Source organism: Ahaetulla prasina, chromosome 3, assembly GCF_028640845.1.
Source record: "Ahaetulla prasina isolate Xishuangbanna chromosome 3, ASM2864084v1, whole genome shotgun sequence".
Lineage (NCBI taxonomy): Eukaryota > Metazoa > Chordata > Lepidosauria > Squamata > Colubridae > Ahaetulla > Ahaetulla prasina.
Genome location: NC_080541.1, coordinates 179,066,463 through 179,089,595, shown reverse-complemented (window position 1 = coordinate 179,089,595; position 23,133 = coordinate 179,066,463). Strand labels below are relative to the sequence as shown.

The 23,133-nt window shown below is 39.4% G+C and overlaps 1 protein-coding gene across 1 annotated transcript in view; it reads left to right on the top strand.

Moving 5' to 3' along the window:
* The window catches only part of KCNC4 (potassium voltage-gated channel subfamily C member 4), a 42,731-nt gene extending 19,792 nt beyond the window's left edge, over window positions 1-22,939 (top strand). The window contains exons 3-4 of the mRNA XM_058176985.1: window positions 4,366-4,551; window positions 19,065-22,939. Coding sequence (XP_058032968.1) covers window positions 4,366-4,551; window positions 19,065-19,084 — 206 coding nt within the window. The 3' untranslated portion in view covers window positions 19,085-22,939. The remainder of the gene's footprint in view (window positions 1-4,365; window positions 4,552-19,064) is intronic.
* The last annotated feature ends 194 nt before the right edge of the window (window positions 22,940-23,133 follow it).

Below are 23,133 nucleotides of genomic sequence, written 5' to 3'. Positions count from 1 at the left end.
TTCACAGGTTATCCTTCATATTAAGCAATCTCTCTCACTCGTGCTTTTTCTCCATTAAAAAGGAATCCTCTATCTATTAAGAGCAGGATGAGGTAAAAGAGTTCAGCAGGAAAACCCTGGGTATAGGAGAAAAAGGTTGAAAACCTCTGCCATGCTCCTCACATTGCTATGCCAACTTTAAAAACAAAAGAATCCCACTTGTGGAATCCGAAAACATGTTTAGCATTTTGTGAAGCTTTTGTGAAAGCTGACAGCTTGAGCTTAAAAGTGCCAAAGAAAATGCACAGCCTCTAAGTGCCTACTTCCTCTAATATGTAAAGTCACGCTCTTTGCAATCTAATGTTGCATTTAAGTGGTCTAGCAGGCCTGCTCTGTTTGAATGATCTCCATTCTTCTTTAGCATTGATTAACCATCTGACCTTTTCTACAGCAATAAGTCTCTGAGGGTTGTCTTTGGAATCCCAAAGTCAGTCAGGCAACCCATAATGGTTTGTTCTCTGGAATGGGCAGCTAAGAGCCTTCCAGTAAGTGACTCCAGAATGGATTTAACGGGGTGTGGTTGCCATATACATAGTTGCATATCTCAAACTCAGATGTACAGTGGAATCAGAGCAGCCCAAGGCATTTTGGTATCTGAAGAAGAGGAAAATAGCCCCTCCTTTTCATATGTCTAATCCAAAAGCTGCTCTTTTGACGCTTAATACAAAAAATCTCATGCTTCCCTTTTTCTCTAATTAAAACTAATTATTAATAATGAAGTAAGACTGAGTAGGTATGTTTTACAAGCTGTATGTTTACTTGATGTACTTTCTTACTCATCCCAGCACACTAAACCATAAAGTAATCACGTGCACTGGGTTTGTGCAACATTTGCATACTTGGCTCTTTTCTGGTTCGGTGTGTATAGTCGTGGGCGTTCTTTTGGTTTTGTCTTAGTGTATTATGACACCTGAACCATACCACCATGACTTGTTCTACTAGCCATGGTGAAAACAAACTATGTTTAGTGGGATGGTAGATACAGGCTATGATATATATGCTGAAAATAATAGGGTCTCATTTTAAAGAATTCAGTGTTGGAAACAATACTTTAATTCAGGGGTCTCCAACCTTGTCAACTTTAAGCCTGGCGGACTTCAACTCCCAGAATCCCCCAGCCAGCTTTAGGACCTATAAGGCTTTTTGCTACTATTAACCTGCTAGACTACTTGCATCTTAGGGCAGAAGGATTAGAAAGTAAGACAAAACTGGAAATTCCTTTTTTGATATATTAGTTTATATACTAGTAGTTTATACTGGTTTGCTGGTGTGATATGTTGTGGGAAGCAGCAAGGAGCAGAGATTGAAAACAACAGTTCTTCTGTTGATGTGAGGGTGATATTTGAGGGTTTGGACAGAGAAGCAACAGCATTTCTCCCTGAGGAATTCCCAGTGGCTGAGGGAACCTCTCCATCATCACCAGTTGTGTCTAGGTGTTGATGGCATTTAGCAGCAGCTTAGCAGAATTGAGAAGAAGGGGACTTATTCTCTGGCCTGGGAGATGGGATGGGCTAGGACTGCTGCGGCCCTTCAGGCCATCAAATGAACAGCAGCTAGGACAGCAGAGTATCAAGGGTGGGCTCAGGCCTTGGTCTCCATCTGCCACTCTGTCCTCACCTGCAGAGGTTGCTTCCTTGTATGCCTCATCATAGGGCCAGGCCTGAAAGGAGTTGGCCTGAATGGCTTTTCTCTGTATTTCAATAACAAACAAATTTAAAGTTCTAAGAAGCACTTTGTTTTTCCCTAATGCAACTCATGTAACAGAAAGCAAATCTTTTCATTATTTTAAGACTTCAGATTCTTCGTTTGTAATTGAAAACCAATGAAATAATTTCAGAGATTGGATTAACAGACTGTGCTACATTGCTGGGTAAACATGGTGACTAAGCCATAGGTCTGATTCAAAAGTCACATTTAATCATTGTTTACTGAATAAGCCCCATTTAGAGAGATTCATACTGCGCTAAGGTGCAAGCCATAATTTATCACTCACAAGGATTGGTTTCACACAGGACATAAGTGAAAACTAAATAAAACATATCTGGGCTTAATTCAAATTGTGTACTCAGTCTATAACATCTTTTCCACACACACCCCTCATCTATTGTCCTCCCAGTGTGTTGGAACAATAAACCTGATTTAGTGTTTTGCACAAGTCATAGGCAGTGTTCTGTCCCCCCACCTCAGGCACGAGAAATGACTCAATTAGCCAGCAATTTAGTCCACAGCAGCTATCAGCTCTGGCAGCAAACCAGCGAGCATCTGCCAAGGTGTTCTGTTATCTTTCTTGATGCCGACGTGTCAACCAGGAAGTCAGGAACAAACAGCACTTCAGCTCAGGTTTTCTCCAGGCAGTTTGATTTGTTCATCACGAAGTAGTATAGCAGCCCCTCCTGCTTTTATACCCTGTGGGGTGTGGCTCTGTGACTCAGCACTTTCTAGGCCTGCCCTACCCCTGCTTCTGTTGTTCCTGCCTCTCTTCTCTACGAAACCTGGGATCTAACCAGGACTGATTGTCCACAGCTGGGTCTGGGAGCATTGCCTGGGCGGGGGGAGATACAAGAGACAGAGGCTTCATTACTTCCTCCACCTGGCCTGCCTCTGGCTCCTGGAACTGAGCCAGAGAGGCTGGCCCTGCAGAGAGGAGCCCTGACGGCCCTTCCCCCTCACTCTCTGAGTCATCCTCTGGCAGGGGGCCAGGCCCGGGGAAGGCTGGAGCCACAACAGGCAGATTGTATTTCTTGTTACTTGAAATAAGTTTGATTCCAAATCCTGTGAAATCTTTCCTCATCTTATGGCTTGGCAGATGTGTTGAGATTAATGCAGTCTGGGATTTCAATACATTTAATATACTGCTATGTTTCCCCGAAAAATAAGACCCAATCCAAAAATAAGCCCTAGCATGATTTTTCAGGATCTTTGTAATATAAGCCCTATCTCCCAGAATAAGCCCCAGTTAAGATCATCAGCCAGACGGACGCATTTAGTACCGTATTTCCCTTAAAATAAGACCTAACTGGAAAATGAGCTCTAATGCGTCTTTTGGAGCAAAAATTAATATATGACCCCGTCTTATTTTCTGGGAAACACAGTAGCTGAGGAAGGCTTCTCTGTTACTAAAAAGGGAATTAGGCATGGTACAACTTTCACCAGTTGCAAAGACTGAGCTTCTCTATGAATCTCCCAATAAGAAAACCAGGAAGTCTGAGATTTGAGGTATGAGCAGATCATTTGTATCATTTTTTTCAGTCTCAGATAAGGAATATTTATGAGATGTAAAGATTTAGCCTAGAACAACTTTATCAGTACTAGAGTGTTAACGTTTACTATATTATAAGTGATATCTGGCTATACGTTCATCATGAGCAGAATGCTGTTTCTAGAAAACTATGGTTTCTGTGGAAACCATACTGCAGTCACCATAGCATTAATGCACGGTATATGTTTATAGACATTTTCTGTAAGCTGTGTCTCTTGAAACATAGGAGTATATAGGACTGATGTTTTGACACTTTCCCCCCTCAATATTGGTGCATTCACGAACATGTATTGCTGAAAGGACTGAATGCAAAACTCCACTCAAGAAGGTGAGAAATTTAACAGCAACAACAACAACAACAACAACAGAGCTTGAAGGGACATTGGAGGTCTTCTAGTCCAACCCCATGCCCAGGCAGGAAACCCTATACCACTTCAGACAAATCCTTATCCAACATCATCTTTAAAATTTCCAGTGTTGGAGCATTCATAACTTCTGGAAGCAAGTTGTTCCATTTATTAATTGTTCTGTCAGGAAATTTCTCCTTAGTTCTAAGTTGCTTCTCTCCTTTATTCGTTTCCATTCATTGCTTCTTGTCCTGACCTCAGGTGCTTTGGAGAACAGCCTGACTCCCTCTTCTATGTGGCAACCCCTGAGATATTGGAACACTGCTATCATGTCTCCTCTGGTCCTTCTTTTCATTAAACTAGACATACCCAGTTCCTGCAACCGTTCTTCATATGTTTTAGCCTCCAGTCCTTTAATCATCTTTGTTGCTCTTCTCTGCACACTTTCTAGAGTCTCAACATCTTCTTTACATTGTGGCAACCAAAACTGAATGCAATATTCCAAGTGTGGCCTTGCCAAGGCAATATAAAGTAGTATTAAATAAACCTATTCCAATATACTTTGGAAATGTCACTAAAAATGAAAATGCTGCCTCCCCGGATAATGTCCTATAATCTTTTATATATAAATAAATTATTCATTTTCCTGTTGGCAAAGCAGGTGCAGATTTGGCATATTCTGGCTCCAAAGGTTGATCTTTCTTTCTTTCTCCTTCTAAGACACCAAACAGAATGGAGATGCCAATGTGGTTCTGTCAGATGAAGATCAACCTCTTTCGTCACCCCAAGAGGAGAAGCATCTCATGAGGGGCTCGAGTACCAGGGACAAAAACAAGAAAGCAGCAACCTGTTTTCTCCTGAGCACTGGAGATTTTTCTTGTGCTGCTGATGGCAGCATCCGGAAAGGTATGAAGGAAATTTCAAGGTCTGTGTTTGTGAATGGAGGGAAATCTGTGAAATATTAAATAATGTATAGTATATGGGGCAAGTTTTGCAGTTGGCTATAACTGACAAACAATGTCAATGCTAGCTACTTTTAAAAGTCGACCTCTCTGCACTTTCTCGGTCTGTGATTGAGCTGATTGGTAGAGACCCAAGTTATATTCCTACAACCTGTCCTAAGCAATAGTAAACCTAAAAACTATAGCTTTTCCCTCCCATTTTGCTTTTGCCCTGGTTCTGTCGGTTAATTTCTTTTCACACTGGCTCTGGCTAGCAAGAAGGTAAGGACTAAGGGGAAAAAAGAGTGGGAGAAGCAGCAGTTGCCTTCTTCCCTCTGCATCGTAAAGTTTAATTTATTATAATTAAGCTTATACAATAAGGACCTTGGTTTGTGATGTCCACATGATTCCCCCCCCCAACACATGTGATGACTCTGCTCATGGGAACAATACCTTCTTCTAACCTATATCTTATTCAGAAGAAGAACCAATACATGGCTAAAGCATTCCTAAACCCCTTATACCTACAATCTTTTGTTTCATCTTTAGCTGTTGAGTTAGCAAAATCTTATCTTGCTTGCCCTTCAGAAGGTCAGATAACCCTCATGGTTTCCAACTTCATGCTGCTTGGGAATTCTGGAAGTTGTATATTATCCTTCACATCATGAAGTACCTGGTTGCAGAAGGCTGGCTTGAACCCTGTACGACATCTAATGGAATTGAATAGTTCTTGCCTAACTCTTTCTTTAGCCTTCATGAAACGTTGGGAGATAACATCTTTGATTATGAGATACCAACTGTATTTTTTCTTTGAATATCAAATCCCTCTTTCCATTTCCATTTTTATTTTTAATGTCATTTTGCATTGTATTTTGGTGTATTTTATCCTGTTAGATTAGACACATATCTGGCACTATTGTAAAACCCAGCAAAGTGGAGGGAGGAAAAATAGTAGGGTTGGAAGATGGGATAATAAAGTAAAAACACTGCATTGTATGTACATAACCATGGCAGAAAATTAATGATTGTTGAACAAAGCATTTTCTGATTAAAAATAAATCTGAAATTTCATTTTTAAACAAGCCAGCACACAGAAAGAAACAGAGGGCAAAAGTAATCAGCAGTGTATTTGGTACAAAGTCATGTAAAGAGCTTAGAGTAGATATATGCTTGTCTTAGAGGCAAGATGTCAATGTTTCTTTCACCATTTCTTTTTCTTTTTAACATCTACCCTTACAAAGAAGCTTAATCTCTATGGAGATTCTCAGTCATCCAGGTCATGGTTGCCCCAAAGGTACTTTTTTCAAGAGGCAACTGGACTTCCTTGTTTTTCTTTGAAGAAGTTTCGCTTCTCATCCATTCCCATTGGAACATCTTCAAAGAAAAACAAGAAAGTCTAGTTGCCTCTTGAAAAAAGCACCTTGGGGACAAAGAAGCTTAATGTTCTTTTTCTTGAAACATAACTCTAGCTTTATGGATCAGGTGTGAACAGCCTAGCACTGTAGAATATATGTATTTCTATAAAATCCAGCTTAATTTTGGAATCTCCAGATGGGTCTGAGATAGATTTCCAGTCTCAAAATCTAGAAAGTCTTTGCTGGTCAATGTAGATGTTGTTGAGCTAAATGAATTGATGGGTTATAAAATGGCTTCCTGAACTCTAGACAAAGCCTGTTTTAATATCTGCAACATCTAGCTATGAAGCTCACACTATGCCGGTCCTTTTGGATTCACACAGCAGACAGGGACATATATAGTATGTGCAGTCATCATAGATGGCATGCCACAGTGAAGACATGCATGTCCTGGAAGAAACAATTTGTAAAGAAACTTTGTAGAATATATTAATACTCAGATGCGGGTGAGGGAAGTTGCAATCAAGTCAAAGTGGAACACACCAAAAACATACCAGCTTTCATGCTTCAAGTAGCCCTCAGCTTAAAAATGTTGCGAAGAATCAGGCCAAACCTCTTAGCTGCTTGGAAGAGAAATATATGGGCTGCTTGATTCTGTTTATTTCAATGTTACTCCTTTCGCAAATTATCCCTAAAGAAATTAGGCTTTTAGGAGATGAAAGCTTGTCCATCCCTACTTTTAACAGGATAGGATAATTTGGGACTAACAAATGAAAGACATATTTAGGGGAGACTGTTTTAAAGGGCAGTGGAATTTGTGGGGTGAGGATGGCAAATGGGGGCAGGTGATGTTACACGTAATAACCTTTTAAAAACTTACACTTTGAAAAAACTCTTTTATGGACTTTGGCAATTTACATAATTATCATTTCTAAAGGGCAGGTGAACAAATTATGAGAATCATATGCAGTCAAATATACAATGAATATGCTTGTTTGCATAATCTAATGTACAATATGAATTGCTCAAATTCATGCCTATGAATATAGAAGGATCTGATGTAAGTAAATATCAGATAAGAGCATATGGATAGTCCTGGCTTCAAGCCATGATAGGCTTCCTATTTTCATAGTTATGTGGAATCATGAATTTCATCAGGTTCACATTCTCCCAACTGTTGATAGCTGCCCACTCTTGTAAGTTTTAGCAATCATAAACTAAAGGTAAATATGTGAGCAGACACATATAGTTACTGAAATGAGTAATTGATCATAAGGCTAGGTAGTTCATTTCATGTGCATGGATGGGTTCCTATATTACCACTTGTAACTGTAAGTAGCTGCACATGGAGAATGCTAAACTTCTAAAACAGTTGGATATGAGAGAATAATATCTCCTGTCTTTCTGTGATGCATCCAAACAGATGATTCTTAGGAGTACGTCTTTAATCTTTCTCTTTATCTTTAATAGACTTCTTTTCATGGTTAAAAACATAGCAAAAATATGGGGAAAACATAGGAAGTTACTCAGCCTATGTTTGAGGCAGGATAGTTACACAATAAAGGCTGCACTAAATGCACTAATGATGGCACAGATCTCTTTATGCATCCAGTCAGTTACTTGGCAACAAACAAATGCATTTTATGCATTTAGAATGACTTTAACTAGCATCTGTACATGTTGCTGGAAAGTTGCCTATCTAATTTGTGCTGTTAAAAATCAGCACAAAAAATTATTAAAACAAACTCTTCATAACCATTTATCATTTTCCTAAGCTTAGCTTGCCTCCAGACCCCATTGCTTCTGCCTACTGTAGAGTTTCATGTTTGTTCCTTCTGGACACAAATTCCATTTAGAAAGATACAATTTGGGGCAATATGATGATCTGCCAACACCATACCTACATTTGCATATTCTAGGTTAGTTATAGTTTGGTCTCATCCTTTTTGAAACAACCATACTTGGAGGTGATAGGCAACCTGTGGCACTCTGGATTATGCTGTATTACGTAATTCCTAGAATTATTGGTTAGCACTAGAAGTGCTGAGAGACTGTATATTTCCACAGCATCTGAAATGTGCTGCTTTCCCACGGTTTGTACAGATGTAAAGATACAGTTGATTTGATATGAAGATAAGCTATTTTTATATCATTCCGTGAAAAAGGACGGCTGCCATTTCAAAACCTTTATTTCATCCATTTGCTTCTTGCGTTAACAGGTTGCCGTATAAAACCTAAACCCAAAGTACAAATATAAAACTCAAAAGGATGCTCGTGATGCCAGAGCACAAAATGTTCTATTTTGTTCCTCTGCTGCTCTTCTTGCCCACCTTGCTGTGCTGTGTACTGTTAGTTTGATCCAGGACAGACTTGGGAACAGACAAAACAAGTAAACTTTTCTCTTCTTATGTCACTGAACATTATTCAGACTTGGTGAAGTCTGCCATCGCTATTCACTCTTTTCCTTCTTCTCAATCTTCTTCCTCTCTCTTGTCCTTCAGAAGTAAGGAGGGGACGACACTATGGGTCTTGATATGACTCATCTGGCTTTAGGATGCAATTGTGAAAGGGTTTTTCACTGAGAAATTGAAAGCCAGTGTTTTAAAGAAGAGCATAAGCTGTGTCTGGTTGTTATTAAAGTCAAGAAGCACACATAACATTTTCACCTTGAAGTTATCATTGGGCAGAGACTTTCAATCCCAGAAAAAAAAATCTGAAAATAATAATAAAGGTTTCTAGGAGATCTGCGTGGAGGGTCTCTAATATTCTGCTCTCTGCCTGCCCTATTCTGTTTTGAAGGTGACCTATTTACCTCAGGTTCTAAAGCATGGAAGGAGGTAGATAAAAATGCAAGATTTTCACCACGTGTATAAGCCCTATACTTTGATAGCTGTGAATGAATTCCTCTGCCTTGTACTGTGAGTAATATGCTGTTTAAATCCAGCAGGTTTGTGAGGCATTTGTTCCATAACGGTGTGTTTTGGCATTGTGCGATTTGACTAATTAAGTGTATTCATTTGCTTATTAAGCTTTCAATTCTCAGTAGGTAATGAGTCATGCAATAAATATGCTGAACGCTGTATACTTTATTCAGCTGAGGGAAATAATACGGTTTCAGATAATCGGTGTACTGTAGTGATAAGGCAATGATATATGTAGCACCTATTTTCATTGGGGTATCTGAGAAGAAAATATCATTATTTGTAATGGGCCCAGCTATGGACCAGACCCAGTGTGGGATACCGTGTGTCAGTTTTGCAATCTGAAAGCCACACATAGCCTGCATTTCATTGCTTCATCAGTTTTGTGCGCGTTCCTCCTGTGCAGGCTTTTATGGAACTAAATTGGATTGAAAATAGCGACACTGTAGATTGAAAACATTTCCTCTGGTAGAACCACAGTGTATAAACATTTCTGCAAATATAAGGTTAAAACGTAACAAGTGGCCTAATTTAACACAAAGGGTAGATTCAGAGTCCCCCTTTATCTGAAAAGGTCAGTGAAATCTTTATTTCAGCTTTAGATTCAGCCAGACCAAATGTTCTGGTTAATCAAGGTGCAGAAAACTCTGTTCAAAACAGGAGGATAATATAATTAACCATTAAAATAGAATTTTACCTCCTGGAGTCACCTTTGCAATGTCAGTGCAAATAAAAGCAATAACTGGAATACAGAATCTAATTGCCTTTTATTTATAATTTGGTCATGTATTTAATATAACTTATTCAAAGAATGAAGATTATAATTCTCAAAATTATAATTCAGCATTCCATTATCACTTTTCTAGCCAAAGGCTACTGTTCCCTTCCAAGCCTCTTTACAAATGTGATTCTGCCAAAAAGACTAAAAACCAAAGAATTCATGAGGATTATTAATTCATGTCTACAGTACTCAAAAGGAAAATACAGTCAGGTTAATGTAAGTATTATGGGACTGCAGCTAGAATATGCTAATAATGACTGACTACAAAAGAGAACAGGACTTTTCAGTGCCTTAACTACAATTATTCTTGATTCCTCAAAACAAAGCATACTTCTTGAAATTCCATTTATTAAACAGAGTCTGTCCACTTGTGCATGACAGTACAAAGTGGTTTGAGATGGCAGCTGCCACAACATCCTTGATTTAGTTTTAGAACAGTTTGAGTGTTCATTTTTTCTCACACATATTTACATAAAATTAAATTTTCCTATGACATAATCATCTTTTGAAAATGAATGTAAAAAATTTCCAGTGATTTTTTAAAATCAATTGTTATCTACCAGGCACGTCTTTACCCCAGAGATTTTAAAAGCAGCTGATATAAAAGTAAAACAAAGATTACCCACTTATCTAAAGAAGATCATTCTACTTTGCCTAATTTTGGATACAGGTAGTCCTCAACCTATGAGCACAATTGAGCCCAAAATTTCCATTGCTAAGCAGAACATTTGTTAAATGAATTTTGCCCCACTGATGCAATCTTTCTCACAACAGATTTTAAAAAATAATTGCAGCTGTTGTGTTTAGTAACACAGTTTTTAAGTGAATCTGGCTTCCCCATTTATTGTGTTTGTCAGAAGATTGCAAAAGATCACATGACCCAGGACACTGCAACCGTTATAAACACATGCCAGTTGCCAATGACCACTGGAATACAGGTAGTCCTCGACTTACAACAGTTCATTTAGTGACCTTTCAAAGTTAAAACAGCCCTGAAAAAAGTGACTAATGACAGTTATGACCTTTGCAGCATCCCCATGATCGTGTGATCAAAATTCAGATACATGGCAACTGGTTCATATTTATGACCGTTGCTGTGTCTCAAGGTTATGTGATCCCCTTTTTTGCAACTTTCTGACAAGCAAAGTCAATGGGGAAGCCAGATTCACTCAACAACCAGGTTACTAACTTGTCAACTGCAGTGACTCACTTAAGAACTGAAGCAAGAAAGGTCATAAAACTGAAAAAAACTCACTTAACAAATGCCTCACTCAGCAACAGAAATTTGGGGCTCAGTTGTGGTCGTAAGTCAAGGACTACCTGTACTGCAATGGTTGTAAGTGCAAAAAACCCCAGTCATAAGTCCCTTTTTTTCAATGCCTTTGTATCTTTGAATGGTCACTAAACAAATGGTTGTAAGTTGAGGACTACCTGTATACAGTGCATATGATCAAAGTGATTGCTTGAATTGTTTCCTTGTTGATAATGTATAGAGCCATTACAGGAATTCCTTAGAACCCTTCCTGCTATTTCTGATTGAAGAAATGTTATTTTAGGAACCCTGTTTGCTCACACTTTTCCTTTGTGCTGCCTCTCTCAAATAATACCCAAACCAGCGGTGCCCTTTAGACCTTTATGTCTGATCAGGATAGTAGGGTTCTATGGAACAGAGAAAGTACAGTAGGTGCCATCTAGAAATCAAGTAGCTAACTTGTATAATATCTGAGACTTGTGCCTGCAAATGAAATATTGTAATGTTTTTCACTTTGTAGGATATCAGAGAGCAATTGAGGGAGGCAGGAGCAAAATTTTCTATCTTTCTCATTCATATGCAAAGATACATTTTTGTCTTTCCCTAGTTTGAAAAAATAGTTTTGCACAAAGTTGGATTCTGATTTGAAAGTTGCTGTTTTTAATTTTACAACATTTTAGCCAGGGGTATCGTAGATTTGTCATACTTTATTTTATACATCTTTAGATCCCATTGATTCATAACAAGTTCCTTCAGGAATCTGCATTTTTAATTGTCAGAGGTTAGAGAGAACAGCAAAAACAATTGTCCACTAGTCTTACATTAAAGCAAACCTATGATTGATTGATCAGTCGATTAATTTTTTATGCTGTCCATCTCCCTTACAGGGTGATTGTTTTGCAGCAATATCTCCCTCTTCTATGACAGACACTGCCCTTTGGTCTTGAGCTCTAGTGCACTCAATGCTCAGCTGATTTTTGCTTTGGAATTTTTGATGGTCTCTCAGTGTGTTTGTTTGGTTGCAGACATTTCATTACCTGGCTAGGTAACATCATCAGGCCTAGTGAGTGTGAGGTTTGCTCTCATTTTATATACAGTAGTTTGACCTACCAGGTGTATTTTTTTTTTCCTTTGGCAGTTCTTATCAGAAACTATAAAGGAAAAAAACCACACACCCTACCAATTCTGGCACGACTACGGCATATAATCAGGAAGCAAACCCACAGATGCTAACACTGATGTTATCTAGTTGGATAATAAAACATCTGTAAACAACAATAAAACTTAGAAAGCACCAGAGACTCCATTGTTCAACTCTGGGCTACAGATATTCTCTTCCATTGGAAGCTTTGCTTTTGTAGGCTGGTTCAGGTAGGCAGGAGGTAAGGCAAAAAGAGATTTATGAATGATTGGAGGGCTAGTACACCTGAGTAGTGATGGTGTAATGGCCAGCAGCTATATAGATTTGGGCTTTCGCTATTCCTTGATTGGTATCCAGTGAGTTGTGCAAAATTGTTTCTTGTACTATTTGAAAGCAAGTTTCTTATCTTCCAATTGGTAAGTAGCAATTACCTATTTTTATAGCATTCAACAATAAAATAAAGGGTATGCACATGCTCTTAAGACCTGGATTGAATTCAGCCGCAGTCATCTTACTCATTCCTGATTAGACAGCTGTGGCCTTTTCTAAGACAGGAAGTTTAATCAAATTACCCCAGTGAGATTTCACCATTCCATGTATATGTTTTACAGACAATTTCCTCATACTTATGCAGGAAGCTTGTAAGGAGGCAGTAAAAAACAACACAAGAATGATTTTGTTGTGCTAAATGATTTGCCAATCTTTTAAAAAGCAACTTGGATTGTGGGTTGAAGAGGGGCGCAGGATGGTGTGTAGGGGAATAATTAGGCTCCACATAGGTAAACATAGGTAGATAGAAGTTGTTACTTTTTTGGAATCTGGCACCAGGCAGAAGTTGGGTGTGAATCTGATCTCTGCTTAAAGCCGGGATAAATCTTTACCCTTCTGACATTAAGAAACTTCAGTTCACCAAGTATTTTTAATCAGCAAGGACAATATTGTTTTGAGCCAGTGTTTATTAGAAGTGACATCTAGCCCCACTATGCAATTTTTAGACTTGGCATTATGCAACTTTGTGTACAAAGCATGACTAATATCCCTGCTGCTTTGAGAACAAAAACTAGGATTAGGGAGTAAGACACCAGAAAGCTTAGCAGAAGCTTTTCAATAATGATAAGACCAGCCCTGATAAGTGAAGAGAGCTCTGTTAGATATTAATCAAATGGATTCTGCTAACTGTTAGAAGTGTTCTTTGAATTGTTATAAGAAACTAACTGTTGGAAAGCTAGTGGTTGTTGAATCCTGAAGCTCTTAAACTCAGATCTCAGTTTATTATGGTATTTCCTTCTTAAATAGGAAGGAGAACAAAACTATATGAATGAATATTTACAGACTACCACTATTTTTGTTCTCCAGTTTTCCCAAAACAATTCAAAGACAACTCATGATCATCTTAATTTCTGTTCTCTTCACATTCTGAAGACACAAGGATACCTTGAGTCATTCAGAGTTCATCTCTAGGAAATCAAAAGGGCGGTACAAAAATATGAACAGCGTCCCATTCCCTGAGTTATCATCAGTCCTGGATCAACAAACATGCTTTCATCTCCCCTCCACACAAAAGAGAAATGAGTTAAATTGATGGTGCCTGCATCCAGCTGTATTTTCAGTCTGTGTTCTGTACATTTGATCGTTTACAAATAAACACTGAATAGTTGACCTTAAGAAGACATTCTTAGCTGTACACATGCCATTCCTCGATTGCTCTGAAAAGCCTCCTGCAAGTTACCACGATAAAACTATAGCATGTTAGCATTTCTGCAACCAGGGCTTTCTCCATTATTTCTAATCATTCTTGCAAATTTACTAGGGTAGCTGGAGTGGGGTTGGGAGGAGCAATTGTCTGGAATACTTACAGAAAAGTACCAAAAACAGAATATAGACGCTGCACAAGGGAGGAGCTGTAGAATGGTGGCTGCTTTGAGATGTGTTGAGGCAAGGCTTCTCAGCAATTAGGCTACCTATAGAATGAAAACATTACAAATGGAAATTTTAGCTGTAGCTGAGCCAGCGACACAGATGACTGTGTGGGATTGTACAGGCACAGAGTTGATTTTTGGAATGGTGCAAAGACACTGTATAAATCAATTGTACCCATATACATACACTGTTTTATGTAGATCTCTAGTAGGAAAGCAAGGCAGATATGAATTGACGTGCTGGTTGAGTGAAGAGGTGCAGAACATCTGTTGATTTGAAAGGCCCCAGCATGTTTTGCCTGGCATGTTGACAACTATGATTCAAAACTGAGTGTTCCTTAGCCCTCCATAAATTCTACAATATCCAAAAAAAGATGTAACATTTTCAACCTGATGGGTCATCCTGGTGGATCCACAGAGGAAATGCCAGTAGACATTTGCATTTCTGATCTTGGGCAACATTATGTTTCCAGCAAATTATTCAACCACAATAAAGCTAAAATAGCTTGGCTGCTGTGCCTCCATCATATTTATCAATTAGAAATACATTGATTCTAGTCATGGAGCCTCCTTTGACAAGACTGACACGGACAGACCAGGCTCCTGGACAATTAATCTGATCCTTTTAAAACACAAAACACAGCTTTTATATATACCGTTGGGTCTTTATATACCCAACTCTATATATAAAGTTACTTTGTCCAAAGACACAATGGACATGTGAAATAGTTTGCATATGAATATTTAATTCTTAAATACCTTTGTTTTCTCAGAGGGGCACAAGGAGAGTGGAGAAAATGGAAATTACGAGGGTGTTAGCTAGCCAATTTGCTTAAATGTCATAGCAGTAATTGAGCTGCCCAGAAATCATCTGTGTTAATGGTTTTTCTGCCTTGTCAGTAAGATTCCTTTTGTGCTTAAAAGCAGGACATCAGTTAGTGTTTGCTTATTGTAATAAATAGATATTTGGATCAAGTACAGTCTTAGAAAAAGCAAGTCTTTAATTCCTGCAGCATTTATGGAAACACAGAACCATCAATCTGAGTTGTCTCTCAAATGTTCATCCAGTTTTACCCCTTTCAGCAAATAACCAAATATACCCAAAAGATTAAGCTACAAAGTTATATGTGTGCAAATGCCTTGGTCTGAATGGAATGTATTAATTTTGTATAAGGGTTACTAGGTATTGTTTTTTTTAAAAAAGATTCAGGACTAAAATAAAAATTAGTTCAGTTTGGGGAGTAGATTCTGAAAAATACAGTTTCCTGTATACTTATTGGGAAATATCCTGCAGAACTTATTTTCGAAGGGACATGCAGAAATTCAGGTTGCAAGTTCCTTATTCTTGCAATCTCCACTTCTCCCTCTGTCTCTCTAATAAAGCAATAGCAGAGAGGCACCTGGTTGATGCATGTTAAAAATCTCAACAGATTCAACTAAGATTGGAAAGACTCCAGCCTGGCATTCTAGATTGCTGCCGGTGGTCTGTGCAGATAATGAACTGTGTAGGCCAATATCTGACTCAATATAAAAACAGCTTACTGAGTGCAGTGACCCCATGTATCAGCCACCTGAGTTTTGCAAAGCTCACCCTTTGCAGCAATTCTATGTGAGACTTTAAAATCAAAGCAAATATAATTAAGTTACTTTTGGTTCTTATTCTCATTGTAGATTACTTGAATTTAATTGTTCCTAGATACCTTCCTTCAGTAAAACAGCGACATGATGAAAGGAACTGAGGGCTGGTTCACTTTTATAGCACTTGCTTTGCCTATCTGTGTGTAGCTATGTATGAAGCATCTGTGTACTCTGTTGTGTGTAAAAAGTACACTGTACTGCTATGACTAAATAACATTTATATTGTTTTTATGCAAGATAGGGCTGTCAAGGTTCCAACTGACCAACCCAACCAAGCCAGCAAATCGAGACGATCAGATCTGTTTAAGCATAACTTTACTGAGTACATCATTTTGGCACACGTGAAGCAAAATCAACTCTTAACGAGTTCCTGCAGTTTTTGCCAATTAAAGAATGATTTTTTTCCTGCCCTCCCTCGACCAGGTCATATTGTCCAGTTAGGTGTTCTAGCGTCACTATGGCAACTCCTTCGGGCCCTTGCCAAACATCTGTTGAGATGACCTTGGTTCCCAGGGGTTTCTTCTTGTTGTCTGGGCTGGCATTCCAAACCTCCCCGCTAATAGTCTGTGGCAAGCTGAGAAACGAAAGGATGGCTGCGACCTCAGGGCACGTTTCAAAGTTTGACAAGGGCCTTCTATGTATTTTGAACTGGTTGACTATTCCTGTTTTATACTTCCCCCCCTCCATCCATCTATTACAAGCTGCTCTACTAACTTGGAGTTTTAAGATCTCAGTTGCTAAGTTAGTGCTTTGATTGTCAAGGACTGAAAGTTCAGACTGCTGGGAAATTTATTTATTTATTTTATTTTATTTATTTATTTCAATTTTTATACCGCCCTTCTCCCGAAGGACTCAGCCTAGTAAAAATACAATGTATAAACATTAAAAAGAAATTAAAAAGAAATATTATACATGGCCAAAATTTTAAAACCATTTAAAATCATAAGACATAAATACCCCAATAAAATATCAATCCAGTCCCGCTTGAATAAATAAGTGCGTTTTCAGCTCACGGCGGAAGGTCCGAAGATCAGGCACTTGACGTAAACCAGGGGGAAGTTCATTCCAGAGCGTAGGAGCTCCAACAGAGAAGGCCCTTCCCCTGGGGGCCGCCAGCCGGCATTGCTTGGCGGACGGCACCCTGAGAAGGCCCTCTCTGTGTGAGCGTACGGGTCGGTGGGAGGCAAAAGGTAACAGCAGGCAGTCCCGTAAGTACCTGGGTCCTAAGCCATGGAGCGCTTTAAAGGTGGTAACCAAAATCTTGAAGCGCACCCGAAAGACCACAGGAAGCCAGTGCAAGCTGCGCAGGATTGGTGTTACATGGGAGCAACGAGTCGCTCCCACTATTACCCGCGCAGCTGCATTCTGAACTAGCTGCAGCCTCCGGATGCACTTCAAGGGCAGCCCCATGTAGAGAGCATTGCAATAGTCCAAGCGGGAAGTGACAAGGGCATGAGTGACCGTGCATAAGGCATCCCGGTCAAGAAAGAGGCGCAACTGGCGCACCAAGCGTACTTGGTGGAAGGCCCTCCTGGAGACGGCCGCCAAATGATCATCAAACGACAGCCGCCCATCCAGGAGGACACCCAAGTTGCGCACCCTCTCCGTTGGGGCCAATAACTCGCCCCCCACAGCCAGCTGCGGCTGCAGCTGACTGTACCGGGGTGCCGGCATCCACAGCCACTCCGTCTTGGAGGGATTGAGCTTGAGTCTGTTTCTCCCCATCCAGACCCGTACGGCCTCCAGGCACCGGGACAGCACTTCGACAGCTTCATTGGGGTGGTCCGGGGTGGAAAAGTACAGCTGAGTATCATCAGCGTACAGATGATAACCTGTTTCGCCCCTAATTATCTGTTAATGGGTTCCTTTTAATTTCAAAGAAGAGGCTGCCCTGCCACTTAAAGCTATGAATTAAAAATCCACACATTTAATTATCAGCTGGATGTTCTTAAACTTAGACATACCATTCCCTTTGTCTGCACCCATTTTTTAACTGGTAATGTAAGAATACCATACCATAACATTTCTTCTTTTCCAAACTGTGAGTATGAATATGTATCCTGTACAGATAGTCCTCTTGTTACAATCATTTGTTCAGAGATTGCTGAAAGTTGCAACAGCACTGACTTGTGACAGCTCCTCACACTTATGACAATCACACATCCTCACAGTCACATGTTCAGAATTCAGGCACTTGGCAATTGGCATGTATTTATAATCAATGTAGCATCCGAAGGTGCTACATCATCATTTGCAGGCTTTCCAGTCGGCTTCTGACAAGCAAAATCAATGGTGAAATCCAGATACTCTTAATAACCGCATGATTCACTTAGTAACTGCAGTTATTTGTTTTAACAGCCATGGCAAAAAAGGTCATAAAATCAGGTGCAACTCACTTAACCACCCTGCTTAGCAATGGAAATTCTTGCCCCAATTGTGGTTATAAGTTGAGAAATATCTGAGTAGCTTGGTTTCCAGTTTCTCCAAAAGGAAAGGATATTTTCAGGGACTAATTAGCCGTGGTGGCGCAGTGGTTAGAATACAGTAATGCAGGCTAACTCTGCCCACTACCAGGAATTTGATCCTGATGGGCTGTATTTAGTATTTCTGTAAACATTAGGTGCCATATTCTACATAACCTACACTACTGAAGGCTGTGTTATAAGTCTGTTTGCTGTTCTGTACTTCATTGATACGGAAATGTTTTGAAACTGCATGAATTAATTATCCCCTCTTTATTAAGCCTCAAGAATAGCATTCTTACTATATCCTTTGATTTAATTTACAAGGTCCTAAACTTTTATTAAACTAATGCTAAAGTATATGGTCACTGCAGATTTAAAGATTTAACGTGTTAGCCAGAAACAGATTTGTTCCAGAACAATGTTCGTACAGTCAAAAATGTGGGTGGGGGAGTCACCTTTCTTTTTGTGAGTCGATGCTACCTTGTGATGATCTGATGACCGTTCTACTGGTAGGAAATGGAAATGTGGTATGATAGAAGTTTCTAGATATTAGCTACCTAGAGCTAATAATGAAAATGCTCTGTCTGTAGTTGGTCAGATATGGTGCTCTCAGTTTCCACTGTGCTTTTGTCTTATTCTTCTTGGTCAGCTAAGCCACCCTATGTGCATCTGGGCATTTTCGGAAGCCTTTAGAAAGCTGAATGAATCATCACTGCTCTTCCCTTTGAAGCAGCTTTGGAACCTCCAGAAGAAAGCTCCCATTTTTCTCGCTTCATGTAGCTATAAATAAGTTTATTTTAAACCTGTTCAAGTCCCAGTAGTCAATGGGAAGCAAAAGGTATTTAATAGTGTGTCAGTGCCAGATCTATTCAATCAAAACTAACCCCAAGGCAAACTTTGGTCATGAGACAAAGACCAACTTAAAAGGGGAATTGGTTGGATTTTATTTTATTGCCTGCTTGTAATCTTTTACTGTGAAAGAATCTGAAAATCCTTGTTTTTTCAGGACTCTTGAATCCTCAGTGACTGTCACTAGAAGCTGGGATTGGCTCGAGAAATTTTCCTGTTAAAAATGTATACAAGGAGAATGTAAGCTGGAAGGACCCATCTGTTTGCTGTAATCCTGCTTGCTGTGTATTCAATATATAAAAATGTATCTGAGACATCCAGGGTTACTCCATACTATCAATGTCGAGATGGGCTGTCAACCAGTACAAGCATTTGAACTGTTTCACAATCAGCGTTTTATTGTGTGGACCAACTTGTTGGCCAGCACTGCTGCTATTTCACTGTAGAAATGTGAATGGTTCCTGGACTTCATTACAGATGGACACCGCTAATCTTAGATACCTTCCAGCAGACTCCTGCAGATGCTTCAACATGTAAGTGCCAACCTAGCATTGTCTGCAGATAGTATTTTGTTTTAGACTCTACTGTGTGTATTCCTGGCTTCTTCAGTAGGAAATTCCCTTTCTGTATATGATATCCATGGAACTATTTGGGAATTTGAAGCCACAAGATGTTGCAAGGTGAAAGTAGCTTGTGGATGTATTTAAGGAAAAAGAAGAACCATTAGACTGTTTTCCCCCCAGTGCTGTTACTGCATTCCCAGACAGCATTTAGTACTATTATCTTCTGTGCTGTACACATGGCTCTTCTTGTCAAACTATAAAGAAGTCTTAATAAAAAGATCTGGGAACTGAATTACAACTTTGGGTATTTTTCTGTTGCCTTATTAAAAATAACTTGTTTGATGAACCACCACAACTAGGATAAGGTTTCACTGGATTGTCATGACAGTGATATTGTTCTTGATTATCTACACAAGACCCTTTGCATCCATATCATAGCCTCTCACACTCTCCAGGAGTCCCTGAGGAATCAAGTCTCAGAAACAGTTTGGCGCAGAAACAGGACACTGGTCTTCTCAATGTGTTAACTGCTCGATAGCCCCTTTAATTGAAAGTGTTCGTACGCCACTGTATGTTAGCTCTTTCTGAAATAGCCAACAAAAGTTAGGCTTTCAGACAAGATTCTCAAAAATGAGACCCTCAGTATGAACAGCTCCAGTGGGACTGCCATAAGTCACCCAGGAAACAACTGTCCCTTTCCCACTCAGTAATGCAAAGTATTTCACTTTGATCTTCTTCCAGTGTGGCCACTGGCATTAAGTGTCTATGCCAGGGGGTAATAGAGAATTCTGCTTTGGGCATAGTTTGTATATCACACATTTCCCCAACTAAAAACTTTCAAAATGCCATAATGTGTATTCTTCCTTCTGTTAGAATATGCAGCCTCATGTTTTGGGTGGAAGTAAGCCCTGTCAATTACTCTCCTCTCTCAGAAATGACATTGTCTGTCTCTTAGGTATAACATCTCTGATAAATCTCTGAACAAGATATCTCCACTTTTTTAAAAAAATAATAACAATAGTTGCATAGGTTTTGGGGGACTTAGCCTAATCCTTCCCACTCTGGCAATTTTCTTTCAGAAGCTACAATTTCTTTAAGGGTAGGGGACAGGTAGCATAAAGTTATCTGCAGATTTTCCCTATTAGATCATGAAGCGGTGAGGAATTATTTTAACCAGAAAAACAGCTTGGTATGGAAAAATTAATCTTTGGTTGCTCTGTCTACAATTAATATAAAAAAACCAAAAGTCTAGATGCACAGTGCAGGGATCTTCCAAATTACATCTAATTTAGTCCATCTAAAGATATATAATCTTCAGTTTACATAGTTGGCAATAGTAATAATAATAAATTTATATTTTTTACAAGAAACTTAAAGAACTATCAATGCCTCTACTGTTATCCACAAGGCCATTGGGAAGAAAATATTAAGCACATTCCTTAACCAAAGATCACACAGTATTTATTAATATTCAGTTATATTTTGTCTTAGCTCAAGGAGATTATGGCTTCCCTGCTTCATTATTCTCAAAACAGCTGTAACCTTAAAAAGGTAGGTTAGATTGAGAAACAACTTGCTCCCAATCTTCATATGGGTTTCCTGGGTTTGTGGGGATTTCTCTGAATTTCTGGATCTAATCAAACATGTCACATTGACTTTTTGACCCATACAGTAGACTTATTTCCTGTTTTGAAATCTTCAACAAAAGCTTGCTCTATAGGTGCTCGGTTTCCTATTTCAGCCAATAAGAGTTGCATTCTAAGAGATTTGACTCTGTTTGCTTGCATAACCAGCCTCCAGATGCCATTAAGCACACTCAGTTTTCACTTGATTGTTTTGGAAAATTTCCTCTCAATTTTTATTCTTAAAAATGTGTTATTATTCTGAAAAACTTGCAACACTGCCAATGTGGTGGATATCCTGTTTGGCTGCAAAAGCAAGACCACACACACACACACACACACACACACACACACACACACACACCTACCTTTAAAGTCTGGTAGAGAAAGGGAGTCCCCTCTAAGAAATAAATATTGACTTTAAATGTAGACGTATAAACATCGTTTCCATTAGATGGGTTCACTGCGATTTCCATTGACTAGAATAATCATATAGTGAGTTACGAGAGACATATATGAGACATATATTTGGTCCAGTGATTAAAATACCAAGATAGAAACCAGGAGATTGTGAGTTCTAGTCCTGCATGAAAGCTGGCTGGGTGACTTTGGGTCAGCCACTCTCTCTCAGACCAACCCACCTCAACAGAGTAATTGTTATAGGGAAAATAGTAGGAGAAAGGAATGTTAGATCTGTTTGTGACCTTAAGTTATTTATAAAAATAATAAAGGTGGAATATTAATGTCTGTAAATCCTTACAGAATATACACAAAATAAATATGAAAGTTGGGAAAAAATATTCCTTTGTGGATCAGGGAGAAGATTCTATTGCTCTCTGTCAAAACAAAAGTGAAATGAAATGTTTTTAAAGGATTTAAATATTTAAAACTGAGTCCCTCCCAGCCTGTTGAACCCATCATTCCAAGCCATCATGACAATTGATGGGAGCTATAGTCCAACACTGCTGGAGAGTACCAGATTGAGGAAAGCTAATTTAGTGAAATACCAGGTTTCAGCTCTTCATCAAAAGCAACAAAACCAAGCTGCACTGCCAGCTGCATGTTGCAGCATCCGTACATTATTATTAGAGCAGTTTATATACCTTCCAAAACTACTATATCATACTGTTTGCCAAGCAGGAGGTCCTTTTACATAATAACATGAACCCAAATTGCTAAGTAAGATGATTGCTTGTTTGCATGTGTGTTAAATGCAGAGTCATCCAAGCAAATGGGATTGAACCACTGGGGAGCATTGCCTTTTCAACTCCCCACTCAACTGGTTTTTATATTATGATCTGAGAGATGTACATTCCGTGGCAGGCATTATTTTCCCTATAGCCTCCTCCAGTCCTGGCTGCTACCATTGAAAATGTTTTGAGGGACACTGCTGTTCCTCAGTCTGCTTCAGTTATGCTTGGTAGCCTGGCTGAAGAGAACTCTATGGAAAAGGAAACTCTATGGGGAAGGATAATTGAGCTACAGATGGGATAAAGGAGAATTGTTAGCTTCACAAGAGTCCAATGTGAGATGGTGCATCTTCTAGAGTGCCAATTTTTTACTAAGAGAGCAATATAAACCTTCTATTTCAGGGGTGTCAAACTCAAGGCCTGTGGGCTGGATCTGGCCCATGGGGTGCTTAGACCTGGCACATAGGGCCACCTTGGAAACAGCGAGGGACTGGCCTGCAGTCCGCTGGCAGCAAAAACAGAGCTCCATTTCCACTGGCAGAGGGTTGCAGGAGGCATTTGCAGCTGAAAGTGGACATTAGGAGCCCATTTTCGCTGGCAGAGCGCTCAGGCCACCACAGGTGCCCCTGACATGAGTAAAATCAAGTTGGCCACGCCCACCCTGGTCACACCCACCCCGGCCCCCTGAGATCAAACACAACCCTGATGCGGCTCTCAATGAAATCAAGTTTGATACCCCTTTTCTTTTCCAATTCTGCTGTAATATTCTTCTAATCTGTTCTCAGTGGAGAAGTTAAGACAGGCAGAAATGAATCTCTCAGTTCTGATTTAAGCTTCATATTTTAGCAACA